The 26,268-nt window shown below is 32.3% G+C and overlaps 2 protein-coding genes across 2 annotated transcripts; one reads left to right on the top strand and one right to left on the bottom strand.

The window, feature by feature from the left end:
- The first annotated feature begins 1,728 nt into the window (after positions 1–1,728).
- Positions 1,729–3,447, top strand: LOC107425050 (UDP-glycosyltransferase 91A1-like). The gene has a single exon (XM_016034985.4). The coding sequence runs from the start codon at positions 1,843–1,845 to the stop codon at positions 3,271–3,273; it is 1,431 nt and encodes a 476-aa protein (XP_015890471.2). The 5' UTR covers positions 1,729–1,842; the 3' UTR covers positions 3,274–3,447.
- A 5,092-nt stretch (positions 3,448–8,539) lies between these two features.
- On the bottom strand, positions 8,540–11,739 carry LOC107425046 (pentatricopeptide repeat-containing protein At5g65560). The gene has a single exon (XM_016034980.4). The coding sequence runs from the start codon at positions 11,525–11,527 to the stop codon at positions 8,810–8,812; it is 2,718 nt and encodes a 905-aa protein (XP_015890466.3). The 5' UTR covers positions 11,528–11,739; the 3' UTR covers positions 8,540–8,809.
- Positions 11,740–26,268: the final 14,529 nt, after the last annotated feature.

Here is a 26,268-nt window from a genome sequence, read left to right as displayed (position 1 = left end):
ATTGAAAATTTTGTATAGATTAAATATGAATAAATGAAATTTTTAAAAAAAATTTCCTAACAAATTTTAAATTATTATTATTATTATTTTTATATTTTGTTGTTTGCATGGAGATTCGAGCCATAAGTTTATATTTTGGGAAATAATTGATAGACCCTACAACGAAAAGTACAAAAATGAAAAATAAATGGCATATGACCGTATAGGTCACATTATACTTAAAATCAAGGATAAATATATTTCAATCATAGATATTTGAGGTGTGCTTTTTAAATTTAATTATAACATATTGATGTTTCATATTTTTAAAATCATTTCAAATTTGTAAAATTGAGATTAATTTTAACATATTTTGTTAATTTGGAATCACTTACACTTCATGTGATCCTCCTAAATAATTTTGTATTTTTTTAAATTTTATTATTAAGAGTAAAAAAAATACATATTAGTACTCTCTAAAATCACTGAATTTCATTTTAGATCTCTAAAATTAATTTTTCATATTGATAAAAAAAATATTAGATATTTAACAAAATCTACAAGTTTGAAAAAAATTAGATGCTAAAATAATTTTGAGAACATAATAGAATACCATATAGTAAAAAAATATATATATATATTGACAGCCTCAAAAAATGCCAAATGTTCAAAAAAATCAGATGATAAAAAATACAAAATATTCAAAAAAATTCGAAAAGTTTAATAAAAGTATCATATGATCAAACAATTTTGAAAGCTAAAAGAATTACCAACTCGTTAAAAGAAATCTAAATATTTGAAAAGAATACTGGATATTCAAAAAAGATCCCAAGAACCCTAAAAAAACATACTGAATGTTTAAAAAAAAAAAGTGTAAGAGTCTAGAAAAAATCAAATGGTAAAAAAATATTAGATGTTTAAACATCTTATACTTTATCAAGATCTCAGATTTTTTTTTTTTTAATATCTAGTATTTTTTATCATGCTTTCAAAATTTTTTTTACCATCTTGTATTTTTTTGGGCTCTCAAATTTTTTGAGCATCTGATTTTTTTTTTTTTAGGCTATCAAAATTTTTTTTACTCTTTGGTATTTATATTGTGTTCTCAAAATTTTTTTAACGTCTTTTTTTTTATCTTTTGAATTTTATTAAACATCTAATATTTTTTATTAATGTGAAAAAATTGATTTTAGAAACCTAAAAATGAAATTCAGTAATTTTAAATGATATTAAATTGCATTTTTTTCTCATACAAAATAAACAAATAAAATTGAAAAAAAATAAAAAATTAGTTTTGGAGATCATGTGAAATGCACATTATCTCAAATTAAAAAAGTCTGTTAAAATTAATCTCAATTTGACCAATTTGAAATAATTTTGAAAACAATAGTTATCGGTATATTACAATAAATTTTAAAGAGCTCAATTTAAATATTTATAATTATATAGGTACTGAAGTGTATATGTCCTTTTAAAATAGACAACACTACCGATAGGAAAGCAATGGAAGAGGAACTTTAAATTATATTCAATTTAGGGTCAATAGACAACACTACCGATAGGAAAGCAATGGAAAAGGAACTTTAAATTATATTCTTTTTATTTGGTTGCTTTGCATTGCATGAAGATTCGAGTGTCCAGTATACATTGAGGGAAATAATTGATAGACCCTACAACTAAAAGTACAAAAAAATAATAATAATAAATGGCATAGGCCTTTATAAATATATATATATATATAGAGAGAGAGAGAGAGAGAGACAGAGAGACAGAGAGAGAGAGGACCAAAACTTGGACCTGATAACACCATATAAATCTTATTATACATAAAATCATTTGCACTGCAATAATTTGCACGCTTTAATGGCCAACCGAGAAGACAAGCTTCACATAGCAATGTTTCCATGGCTAGCTTTCGGCCATATGATTCCATACCTAGAGCTTGCCAAGCTCATCGCTCAAAAGGGGCATTGTATCTCCTTCATATCCACCCCAAGAAACATCGATCGCCTCCCTAGACTCCCTCCAAATCTCTCCCCATTTATCAACTTCATCAAGCTTCCATTGCCACATCAAAAGAACCTCCCACCAAACGCCGAAGCCACCACAGATTTGCCTTTGGACAAAGTCCCATTTCTCAAGAAGGCCTATGACTCTCTCCTAGAATCCATAACCCATTTTCTCCAATCTTCCAATCCCGACTGGCTTCTCTACGATTTCGCAGCTTACTGGTTACCAGATATTGCTCGGAACCTCGGGATTCCCAATGCCAATTTCAGCATCTTCATAGCAGCAGCTTTGAGCTTCGTCGGCCCGACATCGGTTCCCGATTACCGGAAGGAACCGGAGGAGTTCGCTGTTCCTCCCAAATGGGTCCCATTCCCAACCACCGTAGCTTTCAGGCTCTTTGAGGTTTTGAAACTCGCCGGCGAGCTCAATGGGGAAGATGATGATAATGATAATGTATCAGCTGTAGAGCGTATCAAAGAAACCCTTGGAGGTTGCGATGTGATTGCCGTTAGAGGTTGCATGGAGTTTGAACCCGAATGGATCCATCTGTTGGAGGACATCAACCGAAAACCCGTCTTACAGGTCGGTATGCTCCCGACCAGACCGACCATCAATGACGACGACATTGACAACGATGACTATCATAAGTGGAAGCCAATGAAGGAGTGGCTAGACTTGCAAAAGGCAGGGTCAGTGGTGTACGTAGCATTCGGAAGCGAGGCCGAACATAGCCAGGCCGAGCTCAACGAAATAGCACTCGGCTTAGAGCTCTCGGAATTGCCATTCTTTTGGGTGTTAAGGAGTACTCGGACATACGGCTCGACCCGATTACCCGACGGGTTCGAGGAGCGAACCCGAGGACATGGATTCGTCTGCAAGAGTTGGGCACCTCAGGTTAACATTTTGGGTCATGATTCCGTGGGAGGGTTTTTGACCCACGCTGGTTGGAGCTCGGTTGTGGAGTCCCTCCAGTTTGGGAGACCACTTGTGCTGCTGACTTACTCCAATGACCAAGGTATTAATGCTAAGGTCTTGGAGGAGAAAATGATTGGGCATATTATTGAGAGGGACGAGAGAGATGGTTCTTTTACTAGAGAAGCCGTGGCTGAGTCGTTGAAACTCGTGGTGGTCAAGGAAGAAGGAAAGATTTATAGGGATAAGGCTAAGGAGATGAAGCCGTTGTTTTCCGATATGGATTTGCAGGAAAAGTACGTGGATAATTTCCTAGATTACCTTATAACCCATAGACAACGACCTAAAGTTGAAGATGAGAAGGTGATTTAACCATGTTATTGCCCTTTGTCTTCTTTTCTGTCACTTCATGTCCTGTAAACTTGCTGTGCTGTTTAGCAAATAAGGAGAAGATGGGGATTTGATTTTTTGTTTTATTATTATTATTTCCTTTGTCATAATTTGTTGAGACATGCAAATCTATTTAGCTTGAACTTAAATTCTGGATATTGGTGAGTGGTACTTGGATGGTTTTGCTGGCATTATGAATGTAGTGTGACATAAATGTGATATGGTGTGCCCATGCTTAGGTAGAGATATTATGGCCCTGCTTAGTTGAAGATTCTGTCCAGCCACTATTTCTGCATCTATCGACCTAAAGGATATTATTTTAAAGACTCCATTTTGTAATTTATAATAAATCATCGATTGTTCTTTGTATTTACACAATCCTATGTGTTGTATAGAATATATTTAATTATTTACTCTAAGGAATCTTGGAGGGGTTAAATACATTTTATTACCCTCTAATTTGGGAAAGTTTATATTGGAATTTCTATTTTTTTTTTTTTTACATTTAATATCCTTGGTAACCGTTCATCCATTTTAATCTAAAATTCAAGTTTTTTTTCCGTATATTTACTGTCAAATATTTTTAGCACCAAAGCAATATTAATAATATAAAAAAAATTATGAAATAAGTAATTAATTCTGATTTTTGACAAATTAATACACTCAAATTGATTATATGAATAAAAAGAGATATTGAAAAACACCAGAAGTGCAATATACTTTGCATATACCATAGTCTATCTATCACATGCAATTAGATTGTGCATTCAACAGATTAGCCAATAGAAATCAAGGCTCAAACTTTTTACTCTATACATATATATATATATATATATATATAGATATAAGAGTTTTTATACTGTGAACGGTCCAAGTGCAAACTATATCCAAAATCGATATTTTTCGGATGTACAATATACATATCAAAATCGATGCTATCATTAAAAAAAATCAATTTTAAATGTAATCTGAACCATCCGCATTTTAAAATTTATATATATATATATATATATATATACACAAAGGCCTATCAAATATCAAATTAAAGTTGTGTTTCTTTCTTCTTTTTTTTTCTTTTTTTTCTGAAGGCATAATTTTATAAAGTTACACTTTTAACAGAGCTTTCTCTTTTTCCATAATAATAGCTCACCTTCGTTTTTGAAAAAAATTAAAATAAAAAATATATGTATCACTATCCTAATTCCTACCAGTGATTCTCAGCAAAAATTAATAATAATAATAATAATAACAAAATTTAAAAAATAACTGTCTGTACCAATAAAAACGAAAATAAAGTGGGAATTAATTTGCGTCCCATCGAGAAACACCGAGACCAATATCAGGGCCCTACACCTACATCAAGGACATGGCTACGGTACATAGATCATTAACTTTGCACGTGATGCATCAGAGGGAGGTCGCCACGTACAATTGGTGTTTTGGATAACGACAGAAGCTAAGTATACTGTATACATTTTAAATAATGCACATGGCAATAATTTTGGTGAATTTATGGAGGGATTAATATTGGTGAATTTATGAAGAAATAATTTGCACATCCACTCCCTATAATTTCTAATTTGCATGAATGTTTATCTATATAAATTATCAACCAAAAAAAAAAAAAAAAAGAACAATAATATTTGTTAATTTTATGATTGTTATTGCGCCAAAGCTTGCTCATCTAACTTTAATTTAAATCCAAATCGATAGTCTCTTTCTGATAAAATATATTAGGAGAATAATCCACATCAGTAAACTAATTGAGTTAATATCTACTGTTTCCATGGACATTTTATTATTGTGGAATATACAAAACAATAAACAAGATGATAAAAACTACTATAAAATTCATTCTCACAACTTTCCCGCTAACTTACCAAGTTAAAAAAAAAATATAGCCGTATAACCCAAAAAAAAATAAAAATTGACCCCATCTTTTATTTATAGTACACAACAAATAATAATAATAATAATAATATATTTCAAAAATAGAGATAAATCAATAAATCCGTTAAGATTTTACATAAAAAGATATATCAGGCTCCTTTAATTTAATGGACCTACAAAAGATAAAAGAGAGAATGATTCCAATGGGTTTCATTACACCCAACTAAATAATAAAGTATTTAATCACATTATTGGAAATATCAAGATTAATATCCATTCCACATAATTATTTTGAAGCTTTGTTATTTATCACTATTAATAAATATCACTAATAAAGTTTTATCTATGTGTTAATTAGTAATTGGTTATATTTAAATCAGTTTTGACTTTAAAAAAATTAAATTTCTACATGAAAAAGCAAACTTTTAGCATAAAATAGTTAGTCATTAATACATAAATAAGGGTTTTATTGGTGATAATAAATAATAATGCTCTTTTGAATATTCATGACTTTTTGATAGGACGGAGATTTCCCAAACAATTACCAGCCAAAATATACGGTTTATAGCCGAAGAATATTGCCAGTGGTAGACTCTAATTCTAGCTATTTTCCTGGAGACCAGATTGGCTCTGTTTGGTAGAGTGGAAAATGGGAAGGAAAAAGAAGGATGAAAAGTGAATCTATATCTTTGGTAGAGAAAAAAGGGAGTGGATTTGCAAATTATCCCTCAAATTCACCAAAATTAATCCCTCCATAAATGTAGGTATTATTTTTTATTTATTTATTTTTGACCATATAAATGAAGGTATTGGAGAGAGTGAAAAAATTATTGTTATTATTTTTAAAAATTGACTTGTAATCATAAATAAAGGATAAAATTGTGATTTTACAAAATAATAATAATAATTTAAAAATATATATTAAAAAAAATTAAAGAAAACCATCCTTCTTTCCATTTTCTTTTTCTATACCCAACAAAGGAAAATAATAATTGCTTTCTTTCCCTCTCATATACCAAACAACATAAAGTTATATATATATATATATATATATATATTTTTTTTTTTTTTTACCCCTTCTATTCTATTCCTCCTCCCGGTTTTTCTCTGCCATGCACTTGTTTTAGAGTACTCTGTTCCGAGATTGGTTGGATGCTTTGCTCCCAGAAACCCAAAATGATATGGCCCTTCCTCCTCCAACCTTCCTTGGGATTTTTGCCTGGCCAAGTAACATTTGTGAAATAGCTACTGAGGCGAAGTTGGAACCTGAAAGCATGTAATATCATCAATTTCTTACTGTAACAGACATTGCATAAATTTGAAATATGTTTTCATCCAATTAAAGGTAATACAAACAGCATCTGTATATGTTGAGTGTTAGTACATTAGCTTTTATTCCATTTCCACAGAGTGAGGTTGAATAGAACAATAGAACGACAATACTATTTTGAAAATAGAATGGAATTCACACAGCATATTCTGAAGACCAATCGTTTATTGCATCTTTATTTTTGGAGAACAATTAAGGAGGATGTAATAGGACGAATTGTAACTCTATAACGCCAATGGTTTGAACAATCTTATATGCCAACAATAATTACAATAACAACTGGAATGGTGCAGATATCTCCATCAAAACTCTTTTCATAAAGTATCATAGAGAAAGGTTATCTCTTACCCATCTCAACAAGAAGATTAACTCTGACCCAAAAATATGTACATTTTCAAAATCTATTCTATTTAATTAATTTATTATTTAGAAAACAAAATACTCTGCATGAAAATATCAAGCCCAAGATATTTTCCCTCAGTTCCAGATTACAGTCGTTTATAATACACGTTTCCAGACAATTTAAAGCAGAAGTGGACTTGGATTTTCAGATTATCATAAAAAAATGTGATACAGAATTCCACTGAAATAAAAAGGAACTTCAATATTGTATGATATCTTACCTCCAATATTGATAATTAAATAGATTAATCAAATGTCCAATCTCTGATGACTGATGCATTTCAAATGTATGCATATGAACTTTATCAGCAGAGGTAGAATATTAAATCAACCGTGTATCAGCAAAACTCTTTTGTCCCTGGAACTGAAATTGAAAACAAACCGAAAGCTCAGTGACTGGAAAAATAATAATAATGAACGAATGATATTATCACAGTTATAAGTGGGCGATTGCAAATATATTTTTGTGTATTATTTATTTCCAAAACTCATTAAAAATTTTCAGAGGTTTCAAATGGAGATTAGGGAATGTAAGTTACTCATTAGGTGCTCCTTTAGCTCAGATAACAAGATTCATACACTATAATTTCAACTCTTTTTACCAAAGAAATTCACTTATTTTCCAAGCTACAAGTGCTCAGTCGCAAGCTCTCCCCTAAATTTATCAATTGAATATTTCAATCATTTGATTGACATTAGAATATGGTTTGGATCATGAGATTGTTGAATTTCACAAATAAACAGATCTTTCACCAAGTTAACTTAAACCAGACTGATAACCAAAAAAATATTTCCATCTTTAATACACAACCCTAACTCCTTCCAGTATCTAAATAAATCCCAACATTCAACGTAGCTTTTATCATAACTCATTTAGTATTAAGTTAGAACGGATCCCCTACACATTCATTTTCATACAGGTTTGCACTCTTGAATCAAAAATATCAAATAATAGTAATAATAAGAAGCAAAAACAACACATCAAATATGGAACCTCATAGAGCAGGTCAAGATTGATGCATCAAACAAAGATTCCAGTTACCAAAAAGTCAATCATGCAGGATATTCACTTTGATTTCAGACATTTATGAATGGTAATTCATAATGATTTGATAGCATGACATCACCCGACAAGTTCAACCGGCAGAAAGGAATCTTTATCAATAAAAAATAGCTACCTAAAGCTACACTTGACTGACCTCTTATAATTGGACAAAATCTAAAATAATACCACAAACACTACCTAGCATATTAGAAACACAAGCAACCAGCTTTGGTGAACACCCACCAAACGTAAATTTTACATTTTGCATAAAAGAGAACTAGAAGCATGAATAATATCTTTCAACATGTAAATTACTTTCAGCAAGAAAGAACGCACATTACTAGAATTAGCTGGCACTCTAAGAAACTTAACCATTTTTTATCATACAAAACCAATGGCTCCAAATACAAGGAATGTACATATAAGATTCATTAATAGTTTTATCCAATTTATGTTGTTATAATTAGAGAATTTCCATCTTAGTTTAGATCCATAGAAATATACATGATAGTTAGAAAGCTGAATCAATGCAATGAAAGAGAAATGACAGAATGAAATCTATGATGAAAAAGTCACTTGCCTTGTCATCTCCAAGAAACTGTGAATACTTTCCAAAATCAGCTGCAGAAACTCCAAATATTTGAGTCTGTAGCAGAACAGCATCTTGCACGTTTACAGTTGGACAAGTTTTTTGATTAAAGCAAATTTTCAGTTTATTTATTTGGGGGTTGTGTGTCAAAGAATCAGTACTTAATCTGCATTCTCCATCACCAAAATGCAATAGCAATGGAAAAGCCCTCTTCTTCAAAGATGAAAACCAAATCCAGTAAAATCTAATGGGTATCAATAATTTATGTTCCATCCATTCCCTCAATTAACATTGAGTACGTCTGAGGATGAAGATGGCAACCCATCTTCTCCATTATTCCTAGAAGTTCAGAGCATCTATCTACAAGACCTCTCTTAAGTAAGCCATCAATGAGAAGTTTCCAAGCCACTTCATCAGAATTATAGCTGCACCGTAGCAGACTACGAAAAGCAGATTTCGCTTTCTCACTACTCTCCTCATCATATAGGCCACAAACAAGCATCGTGGCAGACTCCAGTGACGGAAAATGACCATTCTCAATCATAGTATCCACCAATTTCATTGCTTCCCCATACACCTTCAACTCACAGCAGCAATTAAAAAGAGAGTTACAGATATCCTCTGTGGGAGACATTCCTCTTTCTCTCATGTGATCAAACAACTTTTTCGCTACTTCCAGCCTCCTCTCTTTGCAAAGCCCTATGATAAGCTTGGCATAAGTGCTCATATTAGGTTCACAACCATGTTTTTCCATTCTCTCAAAAAGTTCCAAAGCAACTTCAAATTCCATTATCTTCCAGACATCAACAATATCAATATTAAAGACATCTGAAATCAAATCTAGTCCCATACTACTCTCTTCCTTCGTTCCCTTGTCATTTGTGAAATGTTTGATTAGAAAAGAATAGGTAAAATGAGAAGGCTCGCAGCAAGCATCAAACATGCGCTTAAGAACATCAAATGCACGATCTACTAATCCTAGCCGTCCATATGCATTGATTAATAATGTGTAAGCCAACGAATCTGGAACAACTCCTTCTTTATTCATTTTATCCATTAAATCCTCAGCTTCTTCTAATTTCCCTACACTGCAATATGCATGGATAAATGTAGTGTAAGTAAATACATCTGGCTGATTACCGTCCAAAATCATCTGGTTTAAAACCTTATGGGCATCAGCAAAGCGACCTTCTTTCAACATTCCTTTAATGAGACTTGTACAAGTAAGAACTGTTGGCTTCAGACCCATACTTGACATCTTTTCCACTAATAATAATGCTTCCTCCAGTTTTTTCTCTTTGCAGAGACCATCAATCAAGACATTATAAGTATGTAAGTTCGGCAAACAGTCATCACTAAGCATTCTATCAAATAAAGAATAGGCTTCCTTGATTTTTCCACCCTTGCAGTACCCATCAATCAAAGCAGTATACATCACTTCATTTGACTTTATGCCTTTACCCTGGAGAGAATCAAATAGGGCACAAGCTTCATCTAATCTTTCCCTTTTACAGAGAGCATCTATAAAACCACTGTAAGTCCACTGGTCAGGAAACAAATCACTTTTCTCCATTAAATTAAGCAGTCTATAAGCACTATCAATATGACCTGCTTTACACTGCCCATGGATTAAAGTGTTATATGTGATGAGGCTTGGTGACAACTTTCGGTCAAGCATTTGACTCAGTAATGCCATTGCTTTGTGCACATTCTTCCTTTTACATAACCCACAAATCAATTCATTGAATGTTCGAGCATTAGGGAAACATTTGTTTGATTCCATCAAACTCAAAATTTCAAAAGCAGCCTCAACTTTTTCCTGCTTGCAATACCCATCAATCAAAGCATTGTATGTTACCACACTAGGAGCCAACAGTTTCTCCAACATCCCATTTAGCATCTTTCTAGCCTCATCAAGCTTTTTTTCCTTGCACATACTATCAATAAGCACAGTGTAAGTGTGAACATTAGGCTCACAACCCTTATCTGTCATCATTTGAAACAAATCTAACTTCCTATCCAATCCACACGATGCACGTATAAGAACTGTGAATGTTCTCACAGTGGGAAAGCAATTATCTTCCTCCATTTGGTGGAACAATTTGAAAGCCTCATCCACCCGGTGAGCTTCACAAAGCCCATGAATAAGATTTGTGTAGGAAACCTCATTCCTTCGACAACCCTTATGCGGCATGATCTGAAAGACCTTATAAGCACTATCTACATCCTTATTCCTACAATGGCCCAATATCAAAGAGGTAAACGTAAATGTATCCGGGCTTAAACCCGCCTGAACTATTTTACTGATATACAAATCAGTCTCAACCATATTCCCAAGCTTACAATAAGCATTAACCATTGTATTAAATGTATAAATATTCGGAGAAATCATATCGTTTAACATCTCTAAGTACACATTTTTCAATTCATCAATCATAAGAAACTTAGATAATGACATCAAAAGTGTGTTGTAGCACCTGAGTGTGAGCTTAAACTCGAATTCCGAATCCCTATTCATCCTTCGCAACACTTCCAATACGAATCTTGTATCTTCAACCGAACCACAAGCTTTAATCATCGAAAGCCGGATCCTTTCAGCGACCCGAAAGAACCCATTTGGGATCAGAATATTCAGCAACGAAGAGTGAGAGTAAACATTGTGTTTGAACCCAGGTCTTTCGGCAATCCAATTGAAGAAACCCAAAGCAGTTTTTGGGTCGAGATTGAGTGAGAAAAGAGAACAGACATGGGATGGGGAAATAGAAGGAACAAGCTTTTTGAGCGATGGATGCTTCTGCCAATTTGGGCGAGAGAGGATGGTGTGCAGCTGAGAAGAGAGATCGAAAGGCTCTGGTTCTGAGGGAAGAGGAGCAATGGAGGATATGGGTTTGAGGAGGAGAGGCTCAACTGGGCTGACAATGGCCGCCATCAGTTTTCTCATCATCTTGGGACACCGGACGGCGGTGAGGACTCCATTCATGAATGGGTATGAGATTTGGGCATTTGCTGCGTAAAGGGGTGGCTCAAGATCAAATCCAACTGAATCTCAGAGACACCTAATATGGTTGTGGTGGCGATGATGATGATGGTGGTGATGGTGGGGAGTGAAATGCTATACAACAGCCACAGATGAGCAGCCAAGGCTTTAGTGGGTTGAGAGATATGAGGGGTTAATGTTTCGACCCTTTGACCCGTTAATCCGACTAAATCATTCCGAAATACACAATATGGGTAATTGGGCATGAAAGGGTTAAATTATTATTAATTAATTTTAATATTCATCTTTGTCATTCAGATTTCTATGTAGTAATTTTCATTTTTTATTTTTGAAATAATTATTATCATTATGGTAAAAATAAAAAAGATCAATTAAAGCTCTTTTTCATACTCACAAAACCTCTCTTCATCAAGTTGAGTAAGACTTTGGAACTTTGGAATAAAAGTTTGAACCCCCCTTTTTCTTTTTTTTTTCTTTTTTTCCTTCTGTTATTTTCTATCAACTCCACTATTGATATTGATTTTTAGCCCCCAAAAAAAAAAAAAATTGCCTTGAGCCTTTTTTTTTAAAATTTTTTATGGGTAAATTAAAAAAAGAAAAATTGTTTGAGTTTACTCATTCTTTGGCATGCATGCACATCACCCAAAAACCTTTACCACCATGCGAGTACATATCATCTGTAAATAATGCTTTTCTTAGATGAATGTGACTCAAGTCGTTCAAAAACCAGGCCAACCATGATAAGGTTTCTCCCTGCGGAACCCCAAAAAAAAAAAAAAAAATTGTTGATCTTTTTATTTTCTATTAAAAGGTAAAATCTTTAAAAAAAAAAAAGAAAAAAGAAAAAAAGAAAGAATGCCACATTTTCATCTATTTGTTATCAACCAAAAAATTAATGGAATGGGTTTCTAACATCAACAAAAGAATCGAATGCTGCATTTTTTTTTTTTTTATATGAACAGGGTCGACCCTGGAATTTTGGAAGCCTTAGACCTACGTGTTAGTTTTTTTCTATAAATATTTAAAATAAATAATAAATAATATGAACGAAAACTATAATATTTTTAAAAAGGTTTCAAAACTATATGTGATAATACTTTTAACATTTTCAAAAATTCACCTAAAATTTACTCTAATAACATTTTAGATTCAAATAAGTAATTAAACTATTACAAAAGTTAGTTGTTGTTTTAGCATGTATTTATGTTTTGTACATATTGAAGAAATAAAGATTACCTACACCATAATTGTAGTTTTATTAAAAGCAAAAAAAGATAATTATGAATGTTGACCCAAAAAGTTGTTGGTTTCATGATTAAAATTTTAAGCTTCATTTTTTTTTTTTTTTTTTTTTTTTGGATAGAAGGAACAACACAAAAGAATGAGGAATTTCTATTTTCACATGAATAGAAGGAACAACACAAAAAGAATGAGCAATTTCAAATTTCATTATTACCATTATTATTTTAATGGATGTGGTTATTGGAAAATCAAATTAGACATTTTGAACATATTTTTAGAAACTACACCCAGTTCTGGAAGCACCAAAAAGAGTGGGTCAAGGGGGAACGCTATTTAGAATTATCGTAAAAATATAAAGGCCACAACAGTTGATACGATGTGACTTATAAGAAGAGTATAATTAGCTGAGATGTCACTCAAATATTGATAGAAGGAGATCTATTAGTTACTGTACAAAGCAGTGAGTCATACATAGAGAGGATGAATACAAAACGATGCGTCATGCACCTAGACAAGCACAATGAAAATTTTGCTAAACATACAGATATAAAAGGATTCATCTTGCCACAATATTAGTTTTTTTTTTTTTTTTTTTTCTTTTTCCTTAGCCCATCTTACCCAGTAAATTTGAACTCACGCTCTATTAGCATAGATGATACTAAAGACGAAGATGTTTCTTATCTATCTAGTTGGTTAACATTGTAAAATTTAGATTAGAAACATGCTTCATGCTTTCAATCATGATTATAGAGAGTTAGTTGCATCTAACTTTCCATATCACATTATTTTGAGAAGCTTAGCTCTTCCCATCTCACACAATTATGTGATAGAATAGAATGAATGAATAAAGTAATTCTTTTAGTGGTCCTTCTTCCCTTCCTCTCTTTTGGATTTATTTTTGAAAAATGCGTACGATTTTACCTTCCTGTTGCATGTCTGTAATCTTTTCCTTTTGTAATGATTAAGCAGGCTGTACAAACTTGGATCAAAACAGTAGAGTTTGATTCATTTGCCTCTTTCTTGCATTAGATGCAAGAAATGATGATTGAGAATACTGTTTTTAATGTGGTGAATTCCTCGAGGATAGAAGAACACTTTTTATTGTCCATTAATGTATATATCAGCATTATTTGACAAAGGACTTATCTGACTATATCGCTAACCAGGTATGTATTATTCTTAAATACGATAATAATCAGATCAGATAATCTATAGAGGATTAGCAACACTCCTATATCATCATAAATCTCTCCTAAGGTAGTATGAAAATGTCAGAAATCAGATATAGTTATCAACGTGATTGGCTTATCGAAAATGTACATTATCTTATGAAGCACCCCTTTTGACCTTCTCAGCCCTTGGACTGCCTTTATTTTTAATTATTTTCTAATTTTCTCTTTAAAGAATTTTGTTATGTATGGAAGAAATAAATACTGAGCTTTCTTGTATCTACTTGGATTTTGTTAGGTGAAGAAATGAATTTTGTTACGTATAGAAGAAAAAAATACTGAGCATATATATATATATATATATATATATTTTTGGTATCTACTTGGATTTTAATTTTGTATTCGTTAGCTCTTTAATTTCTAGTATAACAAAACCATGTCATCTCAATGAGGAAATTGATTTTATGAGCTATTCAACTGGCATCAAATCATTCATCAACTCTATGTGCTTTTCTAGAGATTCCAACTAATATGATGCCTGTTACCGCTTAATGAATTAGAATATTTGTTTCGGATGATGTAATTGCATTTTGGGAGTAACATATATAACTCCAGCAGTTTACACAATTGGGAAGGGACATATTACAAATACGTGATGTGCTGCTGCATGTATGTGTTAATCGCCAACTTTCAAGGTAATTAGTTAGCTTTACTCACTGGAAGCATTGAAATTTTATTTTTTTATTTTATTTTTCCCTTTGTTCTTTGGTGTGTGGAAAATATTTTGTCAAAATGAAAACAAATCTTGGTTGAAGGTTTTTTTCCTCCCTTTCTGATAAAATCCAACAGTAATTAATTTTCATGGAAAAATCCTGCAGATTTTAAACAGTTACTTCTTACTTATATTATTAATGTTGCTGTTGATGCTAAACCCTCTCTATAGTCCAACCATCCAAACCAACAAAATCCTCCCTCCCTCCCTTTCTGATATGCCCAGCAGCTCTATGAAGTAGGAAACATATAACTATATCTATATCAAGTATAATTGCACCACAAAAAGTTTTGTTGTAAAGAGATTGAAAGGACTTAGCCCCTTTACATACTGCAATTGAAATGCAAAATTGAAGCCAGTTACATAAATCTCAGCTGATATTTACGTTTCTTAATGAATTATGCTGCTTTCTTTCTTAATAAATCCTTTGGATTTGATTTGATAGATTATAACAAATGCAAAATCTCAACGTTTCTTAATGAGTTATGTTGATTCCCCAAAGTAAATGGTGTTTTTAACAGCTTTTGCTTATTTATTTATTTATTTATTATTATTATTATTATTTTATAAATTTATGACATGGGACAAAAAATGGCGCAGGGTTTAGAGAGGGGAGAAACTAAACTAACAGAATTTAGAGAAACTTGGATATATAGATTAGGGGTGGGCAAAAAACGAACCGGACCGATCAAACCGACCAAACTGATATATTTGATTTGGTTTGGGTTGGTTTTAATTTATTAATCGATTTGGTTCGGTTAAATATATAAAAAAAAAAAAAAACAGAAATGGTCGGTTCGGGTTGTAGGTTGGATAAAATTTATCCAACCCAACCCGCACCAAACCGATCATCAATAAAACTAACATTTTATTTTACTTTTATATATAAATATAGTATATAATTATAAAATAAAACTATTATTTTATTTATTGTGAGAATGGGATTGAAGAGTGTGGAAGAAGACTTTTTAAAATAATTTTTATTTTTATGGATTGTTAGTTTATTTAATTATAAGTTCATTTTAAAATTTAAGATTTCAAATATGGATTGTATTCTATTTTATAATTAATAATGGTTGTAGATTTGTTATAGAATTTATTTGTTGGTGTATTATGTATTTGTATAATTAGGTTGTAGTTGTAGACTTATATTATAGTTATATGATTTTATTTTGTATTATCTTACTTGTATTATAGTTGTATGGTTTCATGTTGCATTGTAGTTAATAGTTAGTTTATTTGGTATTTTTGCTAGTTGAATGTATATTAAAATTATTTAATTTAGATAATAGCTTGAAAAAGATGCTTAATTCAAAATATAATGCATAAATATGATTGAAGATTGATAATTAAAAAGGCCTAAAAAAACTTTATACAATTTTGAACCCAATGTGTACAATTTTTATCTCAAAATAGCATAAATAAAAAAATTTAGGGCGAGATCCAAACCGACCTAAACCGTTAACCCAACCCAAACCGACCAATGATCATTGGTTTGGTTTGGTTCGGTTCGGGTTGAACATGGTGGTCGGTTTGGTTTGATTTCGTATCCAATCCAAACCGAATTGGTCGGTTCGGTTTAAAAAAATCTATAAAATGAATTAAATCGCACCGAGTCCACCCCTAATATAGATAGACCTGTCAAAAGTAATCATCGTAGATTCCTTTCTTTGGATTTTTATCATTTTAAATACATGTTTATTTTTGTAGTATATTTTTATCCCTCAAGGAATTTATTACCAAACAAAATGGAATTTTAATGTTATTACATATTTTCCAGTATGAAAGTTTTCTAATACCTTTAAAATAAAGTTATAATTTAAACAGAAAATTTTAAAGAGAGAGAGAGAGAGAGAGAGAGTGTTTTGGGATTCTTTAGTACATAAATAAGAAGAATCTTTCTTTTAAATTTAATATAATCTATATGAAAGAAAAAATAAAATGAAAAAAGCAATAATAGACTTGCCTAATTTTAAAAATTGTTTGAGATGATTTTCAATTTGTCTTGGTACTTTTATTATTTGCTTTCTAAAAGTTAACTAAAAATGATCTTACACGTTCACCTAAAAAAGAAAAATAGAAAAAAAATAAATAAATAAAAAATCTAAATTGTAATTCTTAAATATTATTGAAGATTAGACAAAATAAATAATTTGAATAAAAACACCAATTTACAGTGGTTTGGATGAGAAGAACAACAAATATAGGCTAATCGGATCATTTGGCTCGGTCACTTGTATCGTAAAGCAGAAGACCAGACTCTTCTATCGAAGCTAGTTTCACAGTTCTGGGCCGGTTCTTCAATTTAAATATGACATATACCTATATAAGATAATATATATTTAAAATGATTAATATTATCTATATTTTTTATTTATATGTTTTCAGAATTTTGTATATACATTTAAAATGTCTCTTCATGCTTTTTAAACTTATCTATATTTTAGAGCATTTTAACATTTTTCAAATATAATATAGCTAGCATTTTTTATCATCTTAGAAACAGTTAAATGAAAAACAGTTTTACAAAAACAATACAAGACAGGCTATCAAACAAATTTTGGTTACTTTTTGTTCCTATTTATATGTTCTTTTAAAAAAATGTATATTTTAATTTCACACAACAAACAGAAACTGATATATAGATGAACCATTTTATAATTTCAATCTTTTTTTAAACATGTAAAAAAATATTATTTAAATCGTGAAAGTATAAAATAAATATGAAATGGACATATACATACGCAATAAAACCTATTTATAATCATACTATTGGATCAGATTAATTTTATAATTATCAAGAGGTTATAATTTAGTGAAGTTGTAGTTAAAAATATTTTGCCTTTAATGAAGAAAGTATCCATACAACAAGTTTATATATGTTGTAACAACTTTAAAAAATAAATACTATTTTTGTCGTTTTTGGAGTAACTACAAAAAAAAAAAAAAAAAAAGATGGTTAAGTGTCTCTCTGCATGTGTGTTTTTCCTGAATAAACGTTCTTTTGATATGAGAGTTTCTTCTCATGGCATTGATGCCTGAGGTTTTCCTCTCCTTAATTCTAGTTTTGTGAGGAGTGTTTCGTTTTTCATTTCTGTTCACAATGGAAGAAGTTACTACCAGTTTTCAAAAACGATTAATCTTAAACTTCAGATGAAAATACTATGTTGACTGTTAATCAAAATTATCATCTGGATAAAGGAAGGTTACAGCAATGTTTGTTAGTGCAGATTTTCACCAAATCACGTTTCATTAAACGTGCTTTTGTGGATATGATGCATTCGCTCTGGGGGAATTCTTGTTCTGTTCATTTTAAGGAACTCAATGACACAACCTTTTTGTGTCATTTTGTTCATATTCAAGACAAGGAACGAGTTATTCTTGGGGCTCCATGGCACTTGGAACGTGCTTTAGTGTTAACTGAAGAAGTTTCCGATTCTGCCATTCCTCGTTACATTTCATTACATAGAGCACTCTTTTGGGTTCAAATTCATAATGTGCCACTGCCTTATATGACAAAATTATTTGGTGAAACAATTGGTTCCCATTTGGGTGACTGTATTATGGTGGACTCTGATGAGGAAGGCTTATGTTTAGGCAAGTTTATGCGAGTGCGAGTGCGACTGGATGTGCGGAAGCCTCTACGACGAGGACTGAGACTTTCTTTGCCTGACCATGACCAGGTATGGGTGGAATTTCAATATGAAAAACTACCTGATTTTTGTTTCCGGTGTGGACTTTTGGGACACACCCAAAAAGATTGTGATATGGTAGATGCTGGGTGTGGGGAACAACATGGAGCATGGTTGCGTGCAAACCATTCTGTGCCTCTGTCTTTTGGTGGGAAACCTGCTCGGCGGAAACCTGTTCTTCCCACTATTTCAAATGATGAAGTTTCATCTCACTCATTGGTTCCATCAAACTCTGGTGCAAAATCTAATCCACCAATTGTATCTTCGTCGGGGATTGCTAAGATTGGTCCTGGTAGCGGGGAAGAGGCGGCGGCGGTGCATGGGGCGGTTATTGGGACGGTTGCAGTTCAAAGCGGTTGTGAGAGTGATAACATGCAACTGCTCCTTCCAGATCCATATGCTGATGTGGCAGATTTAACCAAAACGGGGTCGTTGAAGTCTAATTTGAGACTTGATCACGAAGTTACGAATACATTAGTGCCTGTGCCTATAGACGTTGTTTCAACCCAAAATAATGAAGATGTGGCTCTTGTTACACAACAGCTCCTGAAGCCAATCTCGGGTGAAGAACAAATGAGTGTGTTTTCCTCTTCCAAGTTGCAACTAACAGGAAAAAATTTTGTGGGTGTCAAACGACCTGGAAGCTTTGATCTTCGCAGACCACGAAATTCGAAGAGACTAAGAGGTCCTGCTCTAAAACTTACGAATGTTGATTCTGAAAACGTGGTGGGGACTGAGAAACAGCCCCACCACGAGTCATGAAAATTTTGAGTTGGAATGTCCGAGGTTTGGGGAACCCTCGGACATTCCGAGCATTTACCAAAATGCTCAAAACTCAAGACCCCGATATCGTTTTCTTCATGGAAACGAAACTTCTATCTCGACAACTTGAGAGGCTTCGACTCTGCAGCAGTATGGCGGGTGTGTTTGGTGTTGACCGTGTTGGTTTAAGTGGTGGTTTGGCTCTTCTGTGGAAACAAAGTTTAAATGTTTCAATCAAATCTTTCTCACCAGGTCACATTGATTCAATTGTTGTTCACCCATCTAAGGGGCCTTTCAGATTAACGGGCTTCTACGGAAATCCTGATCCCAGATTGAGGCAATTCTCTTGGCAGTTATTGGAAAAATTAAATTTGATCTGTAATTTGGGATGGTTCCTAATTGGGGATTTTAATGAGATTTTGCAACCTACTGATAAGTTGGGTCGGAGATCACGTATGGAATGGCAGGTTGATGGCTTCAGAAAGGTACTGGATGACTGCTTCTTACGTTCAATACCATATATAGGGTATAAATTTACTTGGAATAATAAAAGGAGTGGAACTGCAAATGTTCAAGAATATATTGATAGGTGTTTTGCAAATTTTGAAGGCCAAAATCTATTCCCTCATAGTGTTGTGCAGCATCTTCCAAACTCTGTTTCTGATCATCAGGCATTATGCTTGCTCTTGGATGGTAGTGCCCAACTAGACCTTCGTCCAGGGAATAGATTTCATTTTGAATCAGTTTGGTTGGGAGAACTTGAGTGTGCAAATATTATTGATGAGGAGTGGAATTTTACTCCTAGTGGAACTGTCACTATGCATGATGTTATTCAAAAAGTAAATACCTGTGCTAAGAAACTGAGAAGATGGAATAAGTATTCATTTAATTATATTAATCAACGGCTCACATGTTGTTACCAAACATTATCAGACCTCTAGTATAAATCACCAACTATTGATAATATGAGGGAACTCCATCAGGTTGAAGATGAAATAAATTGTTTACTTGATAAGGAGGAATCTCGATGGAAACAGCGTTCCAGAGTATGTTGGTTACGAGAAGGGGACCGAAATACCAGGTATTTTCACGTTCATGCGAGTTCTCGTCGTCGACGGAATTTGATTAGAGGTGTAATGGATTCGAATGGGTTATGGTCTTCAAGCCCTCAGCATGTAGTTGGGGCTTTCATGGCTTATTTCCAGGATCTATTTACTACTAAAGGAAGTCATATTGAGAGTGATTTAAGCTTTGGAGTAAGGGGACGCGGTACGGATTTCATGAATGCAGAGCTTTGCAAACCGTTTACAGCAGATGAATTAAAAACCAGTTTGTTTCAAATGAATCCTTCAAAGGCTCCGGAACATGATGGTTTTCCTGCGATGTTCTATCAACATTACTGGCCTTCCATTGGAGCAACCATAACTAAAGCATGTCTACAGATTCTCAATGATGGAGCAGATATGGGCAACATTAACCACACTCTAATTGCTTTAGTGCCTAAGGTTAGTGACCCTTCTAATGTTTCTGATTACCGGCCAATTAGTTTATGCTCTGTTATCTATAAAATGATCTCAACTCTTGTGAATCGTCTAAAGGCTTTTCTGCCTAAGCTTATTTCGGAAGAACAGAGTGCTTTCGTTCCAGGAAGGCAAATCACAGATAATGTTTTAGTGGCCTTTGAACACATGCATTTTATTGGCAAAAAATATTTGGGTCAAAGCGGTCTTATGGCACTTAAATTAGATATGAGTAAGGCCTATGATAGGGTGGAATGGGATTTTTTACGATGGATAATGCAAGAAATGGATTTTAGTGCAAGGTGGATAAACCTAGTCATGGCTTGTGTTACCGGAGTTTCTTATTCTCTTTTGATTAATGGCAGACAGCAGGGTTTCTTTAAACCTACTTGTGGCTTACGGCAAGGTGACCCTTTATCACCCTTTATCACCCTATCTTTTCTTATTTGTCTCTGAAGGACTCTCTTGCTTACTTCGGAAGTCCTTATTTTCCAACCTGCTTACTGGGATATCAATTGCACCGTCTTCTCCACCAATTTCTCATCTATTTTTTGCTGATGATGCTATTTTGTTTACCCATGCTAACCCAAGTGATTGTCAGCAAATATTATCAATTCTCCATTTATATGAAAGAGCTTCAGGCCAGAAGATTAATATGCAGAAGACGGTGGCAACTTTCAGTCCTAACACACCACAATCGGTTCGAAATATTGTGTTTCAAGAGTTTCAAATTGAACGTAATTGTGGTCATGATAGATATCTTGGTTTACCGTCATTTATTGGTAGGAGAACGGTTGAGCTTTTTCAGTCTATTAAAGAACGCGTGTGGCATAAATTGGAGGGTTGGAATGGAAAATTATTATCTAGGGGAGGGAAGGAGATTCTTCTTAAGGCTGTTATTCAATCTATACCAACATATACAATGAGTTGTTTTAAACTTCCAAAGAAGTTGATAAAAGATTTAACTGGTTTAATGACCCATTTCTGGTGGGGTTCTTATGCTGGAAAGAGAGGTATTCCATGGAAAAATTGGATGCAACTTACTCAACCAAAGTCTCAAGGTGGACTAGGCTTCCGGTCACTGGAGGAATTCAACCGCGCTTTGCTAGCAAAACAGTGTTGGAGAATCGTTAGAAATCCTAGTTCTTTACTAGCAAGAGTGGTGAAGGCAAAGTATTTCCCACGATGCTCCTTTTGGGAAGCAGGTATTGGTCGCCAACCATCCCATTCTTGGCGTAGTCTTGTATGGGGGAGAAGAATTCTGGAGACTGGTGGGATATGGCGTGTTGGTGATGGAAAATCTATTCGTATATATAAAGATTCTTGGCTACCAGGGGTGGGCTCATCTCGATTATTGTCTCCTAGAATCTTACCTGAGGATGCTACAGTGGCATGTTTACTTACTGATTCTGGAGCTTGGAATTTAAATCTGTTACAAGCTTCTTTCTCTACTGATGAGGTTGAAGTCATTAAAAATATCCCAATTGATGGTGCTGATAAGGCGGACCGTTTTGCATGGAAATTTAGTCCTACGGGTGTCTACACGGTTAGAACTGGTTATTGGGAAGCTAGGAAGCTTGGGGTTGGAAATCGAATTAGTGGCCCCAGTGATTCGACTGTTCATACATGGTGGAAAGGTCTCTGGAAATTATCAATTCCAAACAAGGTTAAGGTTTTTATGTGGCGTGCATGTCAGGATGCTATTCCTTGTCTATCTTCCCTAGCCTCACGTCACATAACTGATATTTAAAGAGTGTCCATTATGTCACCAAGCTGAGGAAACTACATTACATGCTTTATGGAGTTGTATGCATGCAACCCACATTTGGAAGCAATTAGAATTCTATAAAGAACTGAAGTATGGTGTCTATGATTCTTTTACTGCTTTATGTTTCTATGTGTTTACACAGTGTCCAGAATTCCAACTAGAGACATTTTCATGGGCATGTAGGTGTTTGTGGAATAAACGAAATGACCTCGTACATGGCAATTGTATTGAATCTGATACTCAATTATTGGACTCTATTTCGCGATTGCATGTGGAGTTTAAAGAGGCTACGATGAGTACCAATATCCGACGTCCGAATAGAGCACACCAACGGTGGGAACCACCACATGGAAGTAATTTTAAGATAAATGTGGATGCCTCTGTTCTGGCTAGACAAAACAGAGTTGGGATTGGCGTGGTAGTGCGGAATTCTTCTGGTGAATTGATGGGTGCTGTGGCAAAACCTTTTGAAGCTTCCTGGTCTGTCATGTATTCTGAACTCATGGCTATTCATGTGGCAATAGATTTCTGCATGGAAGCTGGTTTCGTCCATCGTGAAATTATAAGTGATTGTCTGGGGGCAGTTCGTGCGGTCAATATGGGTTTACCAGAAGCTAGTTTGGATGAGAACTGTTTTTTGGTTGAAAAACTACAAAAGTTATTAACATTATGTCCAAATCTTACACTTCCTTTTGAGTCCAGGGAAAAAAATAATGTAGCCCACTGTATTGGAAAATATGCTACGGGAATCTCTAATTTAGAAACATGGCTTGACGAGGGCCCACAGTGGCTTCTCAATTTGCTTTGTGCTGATATGTATAATAATTTAATGTGATATATGATATTTTACCCCCTTTTTCAAAAAAAAAAACTTTAAAAAATAAATAATTACCCCAAATAACTTTACATAAATTTTTATAATTATGCTGAGTCTGAGTGTAAGGTATCATATATTTTTTGCAATATATAAGTAATTATTATTATGTGAGGCAAAGATCCTTAATATATACATGACAAAAAAAATTATAATTTACTACAATATAGAGTTTATTCTTAGTTATAATTAATTTAAATTGGGATCAAATTTTTTTATAATTAAATAGAAATTATTCTAAAATAGAATATTATTATGAAGATGTTTTGCTGTATATATTTTCAACTAAATGTGGAATGAACATTCTTGTAGAACAACAATTTCTATTCTTATCGAACCAAAAAATTAATGGATTGGGTTTCTAACCAAAAAAAAAGAAAAAAAAAAAGCTACATTTTCTTATATGAATATTTTTTGGACGGCAATGTGAACATTCATTCCATTTCGATGTTATTTAGCAAAAAAGAAAATTTCATTCCAATGTCGATCATTTCATGAATGTTAATTACAAAAAAAATGTTGGTTTCGTGAATTAAAATATTATGTTCCATGAATAGAAGGAACAGCACAAACGAATGAGGAATTTCTATTTTCATTATTACCATTATTATTTTAATTAATCATGTGGTTATTGGAAGATGAAATTATCTTTGTGATTAGTAGGAATAGAACGTTATCACTTTCTCGTATAAGAAAGCCTTATAAAAAGAAGGATTTATGACTTTCAAGAAGGGAAAATAATAATCATAATAATAAATAAATAAATAAAATTGTTATGCACTGATAAAACAGATAGTTCTAACGGTAGAATACTTCAAAAAAATTTTAATAATTTATAAATAAAATGAATTATTAAAAAAAACCAAAACCGTCATGCACATTCCAATATCTGTGAATTGGAATCACTCCCACCGACTTTCTCGTATTCTATTCCTGTTTTTGAGGTGTAAAATGACGTATGTGTCTACTCTGACTGTCCACCATATGTTATACTTTTCTTCTTCTTTAATTTAGCTATTATTGTAATTTCAAAATGATTATAAATACGATAAAAAAAAAAAAACCTCAAAAATAACTACCGTTAACTACTAATTTTAATATACAAAAAATTAATGCTTGTTTTAGGCTAAAAAATCTAAAAATTAATGCTCATTCTACTGTGACCGTCCACCAAAAATTATACTTTTCTTCTCATGTTCTTTAATTTAGCTATTACTGTAATTTTAAAATGATTATAAATACCAAAAAAAAAAACCCCCTAAAAAATAACTACATTTAACTAATGCTAATTTTAATATATAAACAAATTAATGCTCATTTTAGGCTAAAAAATCTAAAAACTTTCTTAACTTTCGTTCCCAAATGTGACACCCGGGGTCCAGAAATTTAGTTTGGAAGGCATCATAATTGTACAATGACATATATTTTTGAAAGCAATAGTAATGTAAATTGTTGCATTAGCTAATAATTATATATAAAAATTTTCATCTAAATGAATTTTATATTTTAAGTTATAATTTATTTGCTATAATTTGGATTAAGCTAATATGAACCTTTGTTTTTTTTTCTTTTTCTCATATAAGAGCCTTTAACTCTTAAGCAATGAAAAAAAAAAAAAAAAAACAAAAAAGCTAAATAAACTTATAGATGTTTAATCATACAGAGACCAACAACTACTAGAAAAATAAAAAAAATTTAGGATGCGTAATGATATAAAAATAATTTCACTTATTGTCCATAGAAAAAGTAGCTTTATAGGAAAAACAAATTTCAAAAGATACTTTATAAATATAAAGAAAAAAATTTATTTTTTCCGAAAAGAAAATAAACTAGACACTTGATGAAGAGAGTTTATTTATTTTTTTTATAAAGAGGGGCACTACAATAATCTTTAAATTAATTTCCTTTATAAACTAGACGCGTAATGATATAAAAATAATTTCACTTATTGTCCATAAAATAAATAAGATTTTTTAAGAGGGGCACTACAATAATCTTTAAAAATTTGATTTAAAAATAAATATGAATATATTTTTCATAAAAAAAATAATGATAATTTGGGGGCCACTTCCTATGCTGGGGCACCTCCTATGCACCTATTCATACCCCCATTCCCAAATTCTGCAAATCCAAACAATTTGGCAAACCCAACTGATCGTTATGTTATTTATAATCGTATCAAAGTTGAATTTGTTTGCTTTTTTATGATGAGTAATTTTTCAATAAAAGAAAATAAGTTTTATTTTTGTTATTTTATTTGTGATGAGAGAATTTAGATCATTGTACTAAAAAACAATAGTTCTCCCCCACAAAACATAAAAGAAAACGAATTTAGACTATGTCTATCATGTTAGTCGTTTATCCCAATAATCTATCAAATGAACCTTTTATATATTTAATTTTAAAAGATAAATGGAACCAGTTAAACAAATAAAAAAATCAATTAGTGTGATATAAAGTCATTAATATAATATTATTACCTTGGATTGTAATTTTTTTAAGTGATTTTTGGAAGATATTAACTCCATATATATATATATATATATAGTTATGTTTATATTAAAATGATTTTATGATTTTAACGTTATGTATTATTTTATTAGTTTTTTAATTATATCAAAAATTAAAATTTTAAATTTAAAAATTAATCAAATATGAATTTAGTAGTATATTAGAATTGTATTTACAAAGAAATATAAATATTAATAAATATAATTTCAATAATTAAAGTGCTCAAAAAAAACAAAGAATTATAAGTTAATCCAATATAAATGTGATCGTGTGCGCACGTGTGTGTATTATAACTTACAAATCTACTTATTCTCCTTTTACTCTCAACTGAAAAAAAAGAAAATCTCTATTACCAAGGGTTCATGTTAAATTCCTCACCGAGCATGCTTTTGAATATTAGTGCAAGATGCATA

The sequence above is a fragment of the Ziziphus jujuba genome, chromosome 7 (genome assembly GCF_031755915.1).
Source record: "Ziziphus jujuba cultivar Dongzao chromosome 7, ASM3175591v1".
Taxonomy (NCBI): Eukaryota; Viridiplantae; Streptophyta; class Magnoliopsida; order Rosales; family Rhamnaceae; genus Ziziphus; species Ziziphus jujuba.
Note: the sequence above shows the minus strand (reverse complement) of the source record. Positions and strands in the feature narration are given on the sequence as shown.